This window comes from Malaclemys terrapin, chromosome 2, assembly GCF_027887155.1.
Source record: "Malaclemys terrapin pileata isolate rMalTer1 chromosome 2, rMalTer1.hap1, whole genome shotgun sequence".
In the NCBI taxonomy this organism is placed as follows: Eukaryota; Metazoa; Chordata; order Testudines; family Emydidae; genus Malaclemys; species Malaclemys terrapin.
In genome coordinates this window covers 99,479,868-99,493,345 of record NC_071506.1, presented here as the reverse complement: position 1 = coordinate 99,493,345, position 13,478 = coordinate 99,479,868, and the positions used below count along the sequence as shown (strand labels likewise).

General features: G+C 38.8%; 1 protein-coding gene across 2 annotated transcripts in view; it reads right to left on the bottom strand.

The window, feature by feature from the left end:
- The window catches only part of ZNF407 (zinc finger protein 407), a 442,554-nt gene that overhangs the window by 170,022 nt on the left and 259,054 nt on the right, over positions 1-13,478 (bottom strand). For both annotated transcript variants that reach the window (XM_054020189.1, XM_054020190.1), the window contains exon 6: positions 10,150-10,233. In XM_054020189.1, the coding sequence (XP_053876164.1) occupies positions 10,150-10,233 (84 nt within the window). The remainder of the gene's footprint in view (positions 1-10,149; positions 10,234-13,478) is intronic.

The window sequence follows — 13,478 nt, the reverse complement described above, 5'->3', positions numbered from 1 at the left end:
GATAGGGAGACAAAAAGAAGCCCAAATTGCTTTTTCCACAGCCCGGGCCAAGGAAGAAGTACTGCTGGTACCTCCCAACCATTCCCCCCATGCTTGGTCCAACAGCTTCTGCTGCGTCTTCAATAACTTTCCCTCCTAACTGCTTGGTCCCTTCCTCATCCCTCTCCCCACAACTGCTTCCACTCTCCTCCTGATATCTAATATTCCCACTCCCAATCCGTGCTCCCCTCAAGTGCCTATGCCTGTTCTCACACACCTCCAGGTCAGTTTCCACTATCTCCATATTGCTTACTCCATTTCATATCTGTCCTTCATACCTCCGCAACAGCTCTAAACTTTGCAGCACAATTCCCTGTTTGCTGTGGCGGAATACAGGGAATGAACATCTACCGAGTTCCTGGGGGTGGGCGGGCGCAAGCAAATTAGGGGGAAGAGTGAATAAACCCAGGACTCAAATAATTTCGGGGGACAACTAATAAAAAAAAAAAAAACAGGAACAGGAGTGAGGTCAGAGGGCCACAAACAAGGAACTGGAAGGAGACACCAAGCAGACAATGCTGGACTGTGCCACTGCTCCTCAAAGGTGTGTAGGGAGCCAGTGGACACAGCCTAGAGGAACTTTGCCTGGATGCGTGATCGTAGGGAGGAACAGAAATGGTCCCACAATCGTAGAGCACCTCCCCATCCAGCATCCTCCTCCTGGTTTTACAGATGGACACTTTGACTAGCGCCAGGAGGAGGTTGACGAGGAGGTCTCGTGACTTTGTGGGGCGATGGATAGGATGTGACTAAATCAGGAGATGCAGGGGAAAGTGCGGCCAGACCCTGGGAGAAGGTTCTGGAGGAGCCTGAAAAGGGGATGCAACCTGGAACACTTGAGATAGATGTTCGCCAAAGTCTCCCTCATCCTACAGAAGGGGCAGCTATTGGGGAAGGGATGAACCGCGCCAGGTACACACCTGTTCTCACAGCTGCATGAAGGAGCCACCAACTAACATCCTTGGCAGGCCAGGGGGGCAAAGGTGGAATACAGGCTGGCCCACCAGGGTTCCTCACCCTCCACAGATGGTAGGAGGGCCTGCCACTTGACATCGGGACAGGACACGAGGGTGAGGAAGTGAAAGTTATGGAGCACAAACTTGTATAGATATCCTGGGTGCGGTTCGGAAATGAACTGGCTGCAGATTGTACAGCCAGCTCGGGTTGCAGAAGGGAGGGGGCTAGGGTGGCTCACGGGGCAAGGGTCCCAATAAAAAGGTTCAGATGGCCAGGGGTGAGTGGGGAGTACCCTCCCACAGGACCCACTCAAGGAAAGCCTGAGAGACGGGCGATAAGGCTGCCCGCACTTGCTGGAGTACATGCTGGGAAGTAGGAGGGGTGGAGAGTCTCATGAGCTGGCTGAGCACCAGGGGATCCACCCACTGCCTCTGGCTGTAGTCCAGGAGGTCTCTGATTCTGGTGATGCCTGCCAGGACCAACTTCTGGTGCACCGTGGTGGACGCTGCACATCAAGCTTGGGGTTGTATGGCAGGGGCTCCCTGAGGAGATCTGCCCCCTTGGCAGCAGCCACAGACCTGGTCGCCGAAACGAGCTTCTAGGTCCGGAGACGGTCCAGGTAGAAGACCAGCAGCAGGTAGAGGTCTCAAGAAAAACTCCTTGGATGGAGATAACATAGCTGCTGGTCATTTCGGAGCCCTTGAAGAGCAGGGAATGAACAGGTAAGCCTGCATTCTGACCACTCAGACACCAGTTAGTTCCCCTGGAGAAAGCCAACTGAGGTAATTAGATAATTGGCCTGGCCAATCAGTCCAGACGGACAAAGAAACAAAGGAAGGACATGCCAGGGGAGAAAGAGGAACAGGGCTTGCTGAGCCCAGTCTCACAGAGGCCTCAGTGAAGGGAGACCTCTGCTCCTGTCAGGTTTTGAGAAGGGGGATGGAAGCACAGGGGATGTTGTAAATAAACTCTTGCACAGGTACTGTAGTGGTGATGGTGAAGGGAACTCAAATAAATGGCTCTGTGAATGCACAACTATTGGAGTCTGTGGCAAGAAGACAGGACCGAAGGCGTGCCCTCCTACAAGCAGCACTGGATTTTATGGTAAATTTAAGCAACCCCCTGAAATTCATGGAAGTCACAACCAGAGTTTTCAGTTATAATCCTTATACATCTCTGGTAGCCTCAGTTTCCAATTTGCTGCAGAAATAGCGCAGAATGATGTGCAACAGGGAGTACCCAGCACTCTGCTATAGGTGCAGTTACAATGGAGGATGGGTTTATCACTTTGTATCCAAAATACTGCTGTTCAGACTGTTCAGGCAGGAGGGAATTTTGATGATGTGAGGTTTGCCCCTTAAACCTTAGAAAAAGTTTACCATTCTTTGTCATTGCTAGGACCACTAGAAAGTTTTACAGAATTTTAGCTTTAAAATAGTGAGGGGAAATTTGGGAAAGGTTTTTGTTTTGGCTACACATTTGGAGACTGAAAAGGTCAAAATACTCAGAATACTTCCTACCCCATGCAAAGAAACTACTCTCCTCTTCCTCACCTCTAGCTTTAATAACTACAACCTCCAGAAAAGCCTGAGAAATTAGATGATTGCCCAGGAAAGCCTGAAAGGTGATCAAACACAGGGTCTATCTAATTAAGGGGGAAAGTCAGAAGAACACATCTCTGTTAGCCCTCTCTTGCTTAAACCAAAGACCTGTAAGCTCCAGTACTTTGTCTAATCACAACTATCAATGTGTCACGCAGGAAAAGAGATGAGTTTTTCAGGTAGCCAGAGTCCAAACTACTTCTGAACTGAGTATCAGTTAGCCATTTAAGACACTCAGCATGGAAAACTTCAGCCTAAATGATTAAAGTTTGGCAAATTTATAAGTAACTGAAAACAGGGTCTTATAAGGGGAAGTGTTAGGCAGCCTTAATAATAGGCAGTGCTACCAACCTCACCTATAATAACCTTCTCTCTGGTTTTCCGCATTGCTCAGCTCTCCTCTCCTCATTTTACTCTATTCAAAATTCTCTTCCTATCCTGCAACTCTGTCAGTTCTCCTTACGTTTCTTGATTGGCTTCATCTTCAAGCCTCTATATGTGATCTTGTCCCACCTAAATCTCAGCTTTCATTTCCTCCTCCCACTCCTTACACTCTTCCTAATCCTTTCATTGTCTACTCCATGTCTTTCTCCCACTCTCAGCTTACGTCTAAAATAGTCCCCTTCTTATTATTCTCTAAGTGTTCTCTCTCCTATCATCTTCTGTTCACAAACAACATTTAAATGCTCCCTTTCCTAAATACGTGTTCTTCTTCATACTGTGTCTCTTTTGACTGTAAGCATTTTGGGATGCAGAACATACCTTTCTGCACTCATAAACTGCATTGTAAATGTATGATAATAGGTAAGTATTTTAATAATTACTAAAATAATACAATAATAATAAATAGTGAGGGCATGATTATTAAGAATGCTTAAATTATTTTTTGTTTACAGACTACACACAGTACTTATGGGCATGGGAGTATGCTGTTGCTGATCCAGTTTTGATGTGAATGAACTTCAAAAATTTTAAATGCAATTATGGAAGCGCCTTTAACAACACATACATAGTGTTAACAGGGTGTAAAAGGTCTCATCCCTATCATCTCTACGAAAAGCCTATTTTTTTGTCCTAGATGTCTCCTGTGGAGGGCTCAGCGGTGCAAACAGAGCCCTAAATAATTAGTATATACCATATATTTTAAAGTTCTGTTTCTCAAATTATCATGTTTGAAACAAGTGGAAAACCCAAACTATGGTCTGCCGACTACTCCTCCTAATTTCCAGCTACTTCTACAGTTGATCAGGCTTTTCACTGTGAAGAGGAGCCCAAAGGCCTGAAAAAACAGCTTGAAACAGAGACAGCCTATTTGCCTCTAGTAGATGCTCATTGTTACATACGAAGAACTGAGAAAACAAGAATCATCCCTTACTGTATAAAAGACATCCAAAAATTTCATACATACTTTCCTAACACATTTTTCCATAAGACAAATTGCAGTAATTGCTACAGAGCTGTTATTTGACTGCAAACTGTGATTGTGATGGGGACGCATGGTCTGTGTGTTCATGAATGGGAGAGGAAAAAGGCCATGAGACTATCCTTCTCGTAAAATATGGTCCACAGTATAAGAAAGTTTAAGACACCTGGATTTCAACTCTTATCTACCACTGAAAGTCTGCTGTAATTAAGTTTCACACTCTTCTACTGGCTTAAATGGAAAGGAAAAATAACACATACCCATCCAAAAATTTCACCCCCCTTCTTAATAACCATTTAATGAAACAGCACAACACTTACTGTGCTATACTTTACATAGAATTCCACTTTTTTTTTTTAGCTTGGGCATGGGAAGAGGCTACACCCATTTGATTCAGACAATGCCAAGTAATGTAACTGCAAATATACATTTGATTCGGACAATGCCAAGTAATGTAACTGCACATTAAAGTCAAAGAGCAGTTCACATGAGAAATAGAAACACAAAGTGAGTCATTCATCTGGATAAAATACATACATTATTAAATTCTGTTTCTTTATTACAATGACCTATAAATGTCTTGAGAAGTACAAGATTGAAATGAGCGAATGGAACTGATCATACAAACAGTGACCTATGTGAAAAGTGTAAGTCACCATCTTCAAAAATTCATATAACGTTTGAACAAAGCCACAAACTGCTTAGGCATTGCAGAAAGTTCAGGAGCTGCCATAAACAATAAGTGTGCCATCCCCAATTACTCTACTACGGTAGTGTACTTTACTGAACTTACAAACGTAACATATGGAAATCAGGGCTGTCAATTAATCACAGTTAATGCATGCAATTAACGCAAAACAAATTAGCTAGATTAAAAAAAATAGTCCACTCAGTCCTACTTCTTGTTCAGCCAATCCCTAAGACAAACAAGTTTGTTTACATTTATGGGAGATAATGCTGCCTGCTCCTTTTTTACAATGTCACCTGAAAGTGAGAACAGGCATTCACATGGCACTGTTGTAGCCAGTGTTACAAAGTATTTACATGCCAGATATGCTAAATAGTCATATGCCCCTTCATGCTTTGACTTGTAAGCTCTAAAGTTTTATATTGTTTTGTTTTAGAATGCAGTTATGTTAAAAAAATTTAAAAATCTACATTTGTAAGTTGCACTTTCATGATAAAGAGATTGCACTACAGTTCTTTTATGAGGTAAATTGAAAAACACTCTTTCTTTTGTTTGTCTTTTTACAGTGTGAAATTTGTAATGAAAATAATAATATAAAGTGAGCACTGTACACTTTGTATTTTGTGCTGTAATTGAAATAAATATATTTGAAAATGTAGACAAACATCCAAAAATATTTATAATAAACTGAAATTGGTATTCTTTTATTGTTTATCAGTGTAATTAAAATTGCAATTAATCGCGACTATTTTTTTTTTTTTTTAATCTCAGGATTAATTGTGATTTTTTTTAATTGACAGCCCTAATGGAAACTAATTTTATACGCAGTCTGTCACTAAAAGTTGTAATATCACTTCCATGTTTCCCTTGGGGATAGATTCTCTCAACTGCACAAAGTGTGAGTAAACAGCATTGGCTCGGGGGAATCCACGACAATTGGTGGGCTGGAAACCTCCCCTCCAACTCATGGAGTAGCAGCAGCGTTACTTCATAGACATTACTGCAACCCAGTGAAGTGGGCTGTATTTACCACATTAAATCAGTGTCCTGCTTTGTGTCAGCCAGCAAAAGCTGTTTAAAAACATTGACTTGGCTTTTTGACCCAGTTTCTGATAACACATACAATTTATTTATTTGTTCCACAAGTACCAATAAGTGTTCAACAAGGATGGAGGCATCATTCTAAAAAGGTCTCTTTATAATGGAAAAGACTATGGCTTGAACTTCAGAGATACTGAGCACCTGTAGTTCTCATTGCCTTTAGCCAGAAGTGGGGGTGCTCAGCACTTCCAAAAAATGAGGCCATTAGTCTTTATGTAGCTGATGAAACACATTATAGAACTTTGTATGCTAATCCATTGTAGAACTGCCGGAAAAGCTCTTAGTGGACCACCAGACATCCCCTTATTAAGTCAAGGTCAGTGAAAGCTGTAGTCCATTCTACATTCAAAGACCATACTGTACAGAGAAGCAGTATACTTACTAACTAGATACTTTTTTTTACCATAGAATAGAGATGTCAACCAACAAACACAGGTTGCATCCTTCTTTAGTAAGAAAATGATACCATTTCTGGGTCAAAATTCTCCCCTCTCTCAGTACTGACATGCTAACACACATGGTACTGTGCAACTGAGCATATCTATGTCAAACAGGTGTGTGTGGCAATGCACCATGCTAGTGAAAGTGGAAAACATACATTTACCACCTCTTAAGATTAATTATATTTCTTTCCTCTTTAAAATGAACATTTTTTTTATTCCCTTCTCTTTCTCATTTTAAAAATATAAACAATTCTGTGATCAGTAGGATCCTCTGTTTGCCAAACTGACTTCTGAGGAAGATGTTTTGTCCTCTGAATGACAAAGGGCCAGAATCCTATATTCATGTTGAGTAGTACTTTCCTCTGCAAATAATTCCAGTGAAGAAAATGGCACTATCTGAAGAGCCAGGTATTTCTCAGTGTAAGTGCATAGTTTGGCCCAATTCTGTTCCCAAGAGGAGGAATAGAATAAGAAGTATCAGAAGCAAGAGAATGAAGGGCTAAGTGATAAGGCACACTCAGGTCTGAGAGCCAGTCCTCCTCTGTGTCAGGTATCTATCAGATATTCTGAACATTCCTCCTGGATACCAAGACACCTTATGCCTGGAGGCTGGGAGAACGCGAAGCTTATTAAAGTGGTCAAGACACCTCAACTACATGTGAGTATTTGCTCCTTTGCCCTTGAATCAAGGGTCTCTGACAGGTGATAAAAATAAATCTTGGATAGGGAGATGTTTTGTATCACCCTCCGAGACACTTTGTATTACAGCAGGGAATTATTTAAGCCACGTAGACCATATTTGATTCCAATCCCTTTCAAACCTTATTGTAATTTTCTTGGTTATTCTCTGTGCAGAGAAAACGGTGTCCAACAGGGATGCACAAGAGAAATATAGATACAAAGAGTGGTGCATGTGGCTAAGCACTGAGATAAAGCTGTGCAATGGATAAGAATATTGTGGAACCTGCATAAGTAAAAAGAACACCAACAAAAGGCATATTGTGCCTTTTTACTTTGAAACAAATAGAAGACACAGATAATTGTTCTGCTAAAGAATCATCTCCAATTGTTTGTGCCACAGAGGCAGATAAATGCCAAAAAGATAGATCCTTCTGTCTCTGAGATACTGTCCTGTATAGTATAAAGTTAATAGCAAAGTAATAACGAGCCTCCAGTCCTGACATAAAATATAACTTATGCCTGCTGGATGCAAGCTTCATGATCTATAACCTCAAATGCCTGAGATCATAGCAGGGAAGTCTCCACCAGGGTGGCATGAGGAGGGCAGATGCCATCCAGCAAATAAATTGCATTAAAAGTGTTTCACTGGGACCAAACCTGTTTATAATGGCCAATATTTTCAACCTAACTTTAGGCATCTAAATATATATTAGGGCACTGATTTTCAGTGAAGTTGAGTACCTAAAACTCTCCCTGAAATCACTGAAAGCTGCTAATGGTCAAGATGTCTGAAAATCAGGATATTTTTATTTAGTTCCCTAAAGACAGATTCAGGTGCCTACTTTTAGGCATCTATGGTAGGAAAGTTTGGATAATGTGTTTAGCCATCATAATGTAATAAATGTATTACAAATAACTTAAGAGAAGGTTATGGTTGCATGGTTAAGTACTCAAAACTCAATAAATTAAAAAGTTTATGTTGCAGGTACAGCACTAGCTCTTCCTCTTGTGTGTATACATTAGTCTATAGGACCAGACCCTGAGCTGACTTAAACTGATGCAGCTCCATTGACTTAAACTTTGTCCATTGACTTCAACAGAGCTACACAAATATACAACCTCTGAGGGTCTGGTCCACTGTTTTAGTTTCTTGATCATATACTACTTCTCTAAAAACATAATGTAATGACATACCTTTTTTCTGTAGCTCGGGATAAATATGGGTAGAATTTGTAAAATATTTTCTGTTAGTCTTTATATACAATACTTCAGTATTATACTGGTCAGATATATCTTCATTAACTTAGGAACTTGATATAATACCTTTTCTATGCCTATCAATACTTTTATCAGCACCCAGATACTACATATTTTGCAGAATGCATAATGAAGAAAATGAGGCAGCTAACTATGAAGGTAACTTTCGCTGTATATTTGGTCTGTAAGTGGTCTATATGCTAGCTCTATTACTGAAGTACTGTTACATATTTCATATAAATGAATTTAATGAACTCTGTGCAACAACACAGAGTATTACACAATACTGCAAGATACTACATAACTGTACAAAGGTTGCAAAAATATGTATGCTATTATATTGCATTATTTGAGAAATAGTATCAGCATTCACACAAGAGGCAAAGTTAAGGATGGTAATGCAGTTTTCCCCCCCCAGCTTTCCTCTTCTAAAATTACTGAATTGTTTCTGCTTATACTATATATATATATAATGTTCAAGAAGAGATCAGGCTTGGTAAATTCCAGCCCAATCAGAGAACATTTTATAAAGTTATCAGGAAATGAGAATCGGGAGTTAGAATGGAAGCACATGACTTTAACTACAGCAGTTACTACGCTCCTGCTAAAATTTAGATGCACTGACACATTGATAGAATACAGTGTAAAATTTTCTAAATGCATCATCTTAAATACTTGAAATATATAAACATCCTGTAGTAAGTGGGAAATGAATGAGGCAGTACCTCTCACATATGTAAATTTTTTGCTATCACAGAAGTTAATTCCCAGAAATAACAACCCCATTGACTTCAGTGAAAATGAATAGCTGTGACTAGGTGAGAACTTGGCTTTTTACATTCATCTTCATAACAAATTTACTTCATGATGTTGGCAGTCAATCTCTGAAAACCCCACCCTTGTGTGAACATCACACTTCCCTCCAACCAGACTTGGTTGAATAATCTGACATCATGGCTGTGAGTATATGGCTTCAGGATCTCCAGGAAAGCAGAGTAAGTGCTATCAGAGAAATTCTGCTCTTAAGACAGTGAATGTCCAGTGAATGTTATTCTACACAGTGCCACAATACAAAATCCATGGAAAATTCACAACGCAACCATTAGAACCATACATTCGTTAGCAATTTCTGTCCAGTGTACATTTGACAATAGTGACTTAACCACACACTATGATTCTTGATGATATTATATTATCCTCATGCAAGTCACTAATATAAAAATTACATTGGTTTAAACAGTGATGCTTCTGCATCTGTTTGAACAAAACCTACTCAAATAATCAAACACAATGAACTACTAAACAGCACAATTAAGGTAAAATGTATTAATAAATGTTTAAAACTTATACTTTTTTTTAAGTCTTTTGAAGCAGAGACCCAATTTAATTTTATCTGATATTAAATTTTTATAACCAGGTGGTATGAAAGCTTTATCAGTTTGAAAGAGAAATCCTGCTTTACATACAAGCCTTGTGGTATCTCTTTAAGTTGCATCTATTAATTACAAACCATCTTAAAACTGCAAAAGGGCAACTGAAACAACACTGGCTTTGAACTATGTCTCAGTCCAAAATAATGGATTCATCTTAATATGATCTCTAATTTTCACTCAGGGACCCTCAGGCAGATTCTTGCAAAAGCTTCAGGCAGTGTGTAATCTATTTGGGCCTTTAAAAAAAGTCGTTAGTGTACTTAGCATTAATTTAAAAAAGACACCTGATCTTTACAATTTTATCTTGCTTTAAAATTAAAATGAAGATTTCTCAAACTCATAGCTAATAGCATTTGATATACAGCCTAGGCGTAGAGATTTTACAAAAATGAAAAAGAGAAAGCAAACAATGAACCAATATATTATTTGTGCTGTAATGTGCTATTTGACTTGCTTTATTCCCCAGTCTGGATGATACTCCCTTGCTATAGAGAATATACCAAAGGGTAAAGACAGCTTTACCGACCTGTGTGCTGCCTCCGATGCTTAGTGAGGGCATGACGTGTCCCGCCGGCAAAGCCACAAAGGTCACACAGGAACGACTTCTCGCCTGTTGCAACAATAAACAGATGAGGGACTGCGGAGGTCACAGATCATTAAAACATATCTATCAAGGCTTTCAGGGTTACTAATTCCTCCAATCAAATGTTTCCATGTAAATATGTCAAATGGGAATGAAATTACCACTGCGGTTTATTGACTGTGATAAAATCTGAAAAGCACCACTGAACATAATTACATACTTGTCAGACCCATAAAAATTAGCTTTATTATCAATGGAATGGTTTTGTACAACTTCATTTCTGTTAGATGTCTTCCAGATGGGGCTGCTTTATGCACTTGAACAGTTTTTATGCATATCCTGATTTTTTTACAATTCCCATACATCTGGCCTTTCTGTGCTGAGTAAAGATTGCCTGGAAAAGTTAATATACTGTATATATGATTCTGCTTAAATAAAATATATTGAATTTACTAATAAATTAAGGATAGTGAGAAATTTTAACTGACTTGATCATGGTCTTCTTTAGTAACCTTATGTTTAATAAAATGAATTAAATCATTTTCTTGAATATATTGAGGAGCCCAGGCAACAATAAAAGCCATATTATTCAGTACCAGTGGCAATTCAGTACTGTTTATGTTTCTAAAACTTTCATGACATAAAGAAAACAAGTCTGGGGATTACTACAGAAATTGCAGTAGAACTCATATTGTTCATCTTTAATGATATTTCTTCATTCCAAACCTCCGGAACAATTAGAGAGAGATTTGGCAGGCTCACTACTTGTAAAAAGTGTGTAAATGCTCATTTTTTAGTATTTTTATTCCAGCTAAAATTTTGCCCCATTGTCTATAAAAACAATCTATCATTTCACAGTAGCCTTTTTACACAGTAAGTACTAGCATACTAGGCAGTTTCATCCCATAAGACCCATTGAGAAGGGCATGATGGAATAATAACTTTAACCTTGGACAGATCCTGTGCAATTATAAAATAGCTTTAAAAACAAATTAGTCACTTTACTAATTTGGAACCAAATTGTACCCACCCACGGAAATGCCAAGGAGAAAGCATTAGAAGAGTCAGGACACTGCATGTGGGGAATCTAACAGTTTCCTTAAAACTCTCCCAATGGAAAGGGGATTTAGGCTCCTCAAAGGATTAGAAGGGGTGCTGTCTCCCACTCAACTGAGACCTACAGTATTCAGAGAAGTCTAGCCCAGTCCTTAGGGGTCAGACCCTCCAGGCTGCTTTTCTGGCTCCTTTTACCCCTGGTAGCCATCTACATTAGTATCTGTGCAAAACATTCCATTCAGGAGAGGTACAGAGCCTGAATTCATGTTGCTTTGATAGTATTAATATAAGTGAGATACTTTTTGGGATATCCACTGTCTATGGAGAGAAGAATGCCACAAACAAGAGCTTCTATCCCTCTCCCTCCAGAATGGCAAAACCCCTATGGGAATTCCAAGCCCATGGAGCATCGAGAGAGGGGATTCCACATAGTAGCAGCGAGCTGACCCCTCGACAGAAATGTGGGGCCCTCGTATATCATGTTCACTTGGGTCCTACCCCTCTCCAATTTCACTTTATTTACACAGATGTTACAGAGATTTTGGGGCTCCCCTGAGCTCAGGGCCCCAGTACAATCATTCCCTCTGTCCCCTACTCTCATCAGCTCTGTGGATGATTTTATGGTGGCAGCACTCTCCTTTTCCTTATCCCCTAACCAAATATACCTGATGTGAGATACCTGCGCTCTCGATCTGGAGAAAATTATCAAGCTCTTGGAATGATTCAGGCTAAATTTCAAAAGTGGCCTCAAACTTATCACTATAGTGTGTGCACAAAAACATTGACCTACACAAGGTACCTTAGTGTCTAAAATGGAGCTTGGACAGGCAAATCCATATATTATGGCACACAAAAACATAAGCAGCAATATTTTACACACTACAAATTTAGACTTGCAACTGTAGGGTTCACTTTTGAAAATTTGGCTCCTTATGCAATAGGTATTCCAAATGGTATCCTACGTGCAGAATACCTTTTGGTAACTGAATATAAGAATTAGCTCTAGCCATTTTGTAATTGTAACTGAATTAAAAACCAACCAACAAACAAAACCCACTACAACAGACAGAAAAACAGTAGTAATTAAAAACAGCCCCTCATTTCCTCTTGACATGAATATATTCCTTTTAAGGAGCAAATTAATACCAGCAAAACTTTAAAATTATATAACCAAAATCTGAATTCTAGCTCACAATCTTACTGATTAATATTAATTACTGAAGTAATATGTTGTTTTTTTACAAAGAAATTTCCCTCTATAATCTCTCTGCTCTTCTTGTTTGGAATTTTGTATCAAGATCTTTTCTCTAGCACTTGAGTTCATCAAAGTATTAAAGGAAGGGAGTAGAAGGGCTATAAAGAAGGAAGCTTAATTATAATTAATTAAATATTAATTTAATTAATTAATTACTTTTAAATATAAATCTTTCTAACTAGCTGCAATACCCACCACTCCAGCATAAAATTCATACTTTAAAGTTAAATGCTGTTCCATGCCTTCTAGGAAATAGTTCATATATATTGTCATAAATTAGCTCATGTTGTGTTTAACATCTCTGAGCAGACTTGAGAGTGACCAGCAGCTTTGTATGTTAATGAGGACTCAGAGTATCCATAGTACCTTTGCAGGCTTGAAAATTTATTGTGTGTTTTATTTTTGGCTGTTTTTTTTTAATGTCTTTTGAAACACTGATACAAAATATTAAAAACAGAGGAATTATTTTAAAATAGGCAGATTAATACACGTTATATAATGTTTTATTATCTAGATTCTTCATATTCATTTGTAGTCAAATCCTGCATTTCTAATTCAGACAAAACTCCTACTAAAGTCAATGGGAGTTTATACCTGAAAATACTAGGTAAAGATGGCAGGAGTTGGCCCATTTTTTAAACTACAGAAAGGAGGTGAAGAGCTATGATTTGCTTCCAGACACATTAGTGAATTAGTGACCTTGTTTATATATGTGTGCGCATATATAACAACCACAAACACACACAATTCCATCTCTATGACACTAGCTTCTACTATACAATGTTTCACATCTACCTCTGCAGCTTGATGTTTGTTGAATTCTCCATAATCGAGAAATAATTTTTCTTTTCTTTTTCTTTTTTTGTGCTGACATATGGATATGCTTAAACATTTATCTGGATATGTTTAGTAATTTTAATCAATGATTAGCAATTTTATCATTATAACTTTGGAATTTGCA